At 55.1% G+C, this 2270-nt stretch overlaps 1 protein-coding gene across 1 annotated transcript in view; it reads right to left on the bottom strand.

The window, feature by feature from the left end:
* The window catches only part of CRACD (capping protein inhibiting regulator of actin dynamics), a 140811-nt gene that overhangs the window by 28181 nt on the left and 110360 nt on the right, over positions 1-2270 (bottom strand). Inside the window, 1 exon segment of the mRNA XM_027767955.1 lies at positions 105-173. Within this exon segment, the coding sequence (XP_027623756.1) occupies positions 105-173 (69 nt within the window).

The raw sequence follows: 2270 nt of genomic DNA, 5'->3' as shown, positions 1-2270 counted from the left end.
CTTTCTGGCAAGCGCAGGCACCCTATAGCAAAAACCTCTCCAAAACAAACAAACAAACAAACAAAAAAACAAGTAAGGTAGCTGAGTGAGTTCCAATCACATACCTTCTCTTCCATCTCACTTCCGGCTCCGGGCAGATTCAGAGGACTCGGAGAACTTGGTGTGTCGCTGGCCTGGAACAACGAGGAGGGCGGTCAGGTCCCATGCTGGGACAGCACGTTCTTTGCCAACGACCAGACACCATCTGTGCCTGGGTAGGGCCACCCCATCCTCCGCACAGGCGCATGTGGCCTCGAAGGGCACTAGGAGTCACCGTGGAGACTCTCACACAAGTGTCTAGCCTCCACAGGGACTACCTGAGGCACGGAGGGTCACTCCCCTTGTCCCCGGTTCAACGCATCCCCAACAGGGAGTCTCCAACCTCGGTCTTTTGTGTTTTTTTTTTTTCCCTGAGAGAATTGGAGATATCATTCAATGGCCACCTCACCTGGAACGGGACTGCGTCCCATCAGGTGCCTCCAGCCCTGGAGCCATCAGCCTCCCACCCCTTTCCACCGGACCTGTCCCCTCCACGCAGCGGGTGAGACAAAAAGCCCCCATCGACGCCACGTGCAAGGGGCAGGGTGAGAAGGTGAAAGACCAGGAAGAGGATGAGAACCCCAGGGAGAAGGACAAGAACAAGGTATAGAGTCTGAGCTCCGTCTCCCGGGAGTGCCTGGGAACACGCCAGCAGGTCCCCTGCACCTTCCTGTAGCTTACCACCTGGCCAGATCCTCCACTGTGTAGTACCATTAAACAATTCCAACCAGAAAGCCAGAGGGCACCTGGGCTCGCCACAGAGCGACAGAGAGAGGGAGACAGGAGGAGAGAAAGCGGCATGGCCATCCCATAGTATCTCCTCCTCCTCCTCCGGGTCTCCCTCCTTTTGGGATTTCAGGCACACACACATATGCACCCAGCATGACTTTCTCAAGCCACTGGGCTCAGGGCCCATACTGCACATCCCGTCCATGGGCCCCCCCCCCCTCCACCCGCCACGCCACCCGCTGGCCATTTCTTACCAGAGGGTCTTCCCTTCCAGAAAGCCCATGCCGGTTTGCCCTACTTCAGACCACTCTGTACCACACTTGGAATGGTCTTTAAGGGGCCAGCAGGCAGCGTAGTGGTTAAGGCGCTGGACTCCCTCATGGCCAAGTGTGGCTCAAGTCCTGGACCCAGAGGCTTAAAACTCACACTGGGCATGTGTGCATGCATACCCCAAACCCTGAGAGGAATGGAGAGGGGACTGCAGCAGCATGGCCATCCCCCTGGGGGTTGATTCTCACCTTCTCTCTCTCCCCCCCACCTCTGTGTGTGTGTGTGTGTGTGTGTGTGGGTGTGTGTCTCCAGTGAGTGCACACACCCTATAGAAAAAAAAACTCTTTAAAAATATTTAAAAAGAATGATCTTTAGAAAACACTAGCCAGGGGCCAGCAACTGCAGAGACTTTGGCTCCGTTGTCCTTCAGATGGAAAGCAGCCCTGTTCTTAGCGCTCCCGTTTCAGGACACGCCCGTGTTGTCTTTAGTGTCAATAGACCAGTTTAGGCGGGCCGGTGCTGAAATGTGACTTCCCTCCCAGCCTAGGCAGAGTTCAAGCTGGCCTCTGTGAGGTGTTCCTCGAGCCCCCAAAGCTTCCTTCTTTCGCTTCCCTTTAAACGAGCCTGACTGGCCGGCATCGCGCAGTGCTTCTCGGCAGGAGACTCCGACTTCCTAGCGGAGTCCTGGCAGACAGGCGTCTCAGCTCCAGCTCGTCCTCGAGGACCTCGCTGTTCAGAGGTGGGGAGAATGTGACTGCACGGATGTAGATTCAGAGGGAGCACAGACGTGTGAACACTAGTGACGACGCACCGCGTGGGGACAGGGAGCAACAGGCAGGAGAGGCTTCCCAGAACAGGTGGGCACCTCCCACTCTGCCTCCCATTTCTCCTTGGTGGTCCCAGTGCAGGCCCGGGCGCCAGCCAGTCAGTGCCCTCCAGCCCTGGGCTTCATCAGAACAACTTTTCTCTCTCTCTCCTTTTTTAAAAAAATAATTATTTATTTAATTTTACTTATTCATTCATTTCTTTTAATTTGACCAGAGACAGACAGGAGAGAGAGAAAGTGAGAAAGCAAGCTAACAGGTCCGGGACTTGAACTGTGGTTGGCCGTGTGGGAGGGGGCAGGGGCTTCAACACCACACCACCTGCTGGTTCTTCATTTTTTAAAAAAATTTGCTATAGGATGGGGCCAG

This window comes from Tupaia chinensis, unplaced genomic scaffold (assembly GCF_000334495.1).
Source record: "Tupaia chinensis unplaced genomic scaffold, TupChi_1.0 Scaffold144982_1, whole genome shotgun sequence".
Classification (NCBI taxonomy): domain Eukaryota; kingdom Metazoa; phylum Chordata; class Mammalia; order Scandentia; family Tupaiidae; genus Tupaia; species Tupaia belangeri.
The sequence above is the reverse complement of the archived record's forward strand: the minus strand, read 5'-3'. Positions and strand labels throughout refer to the sequence as shown.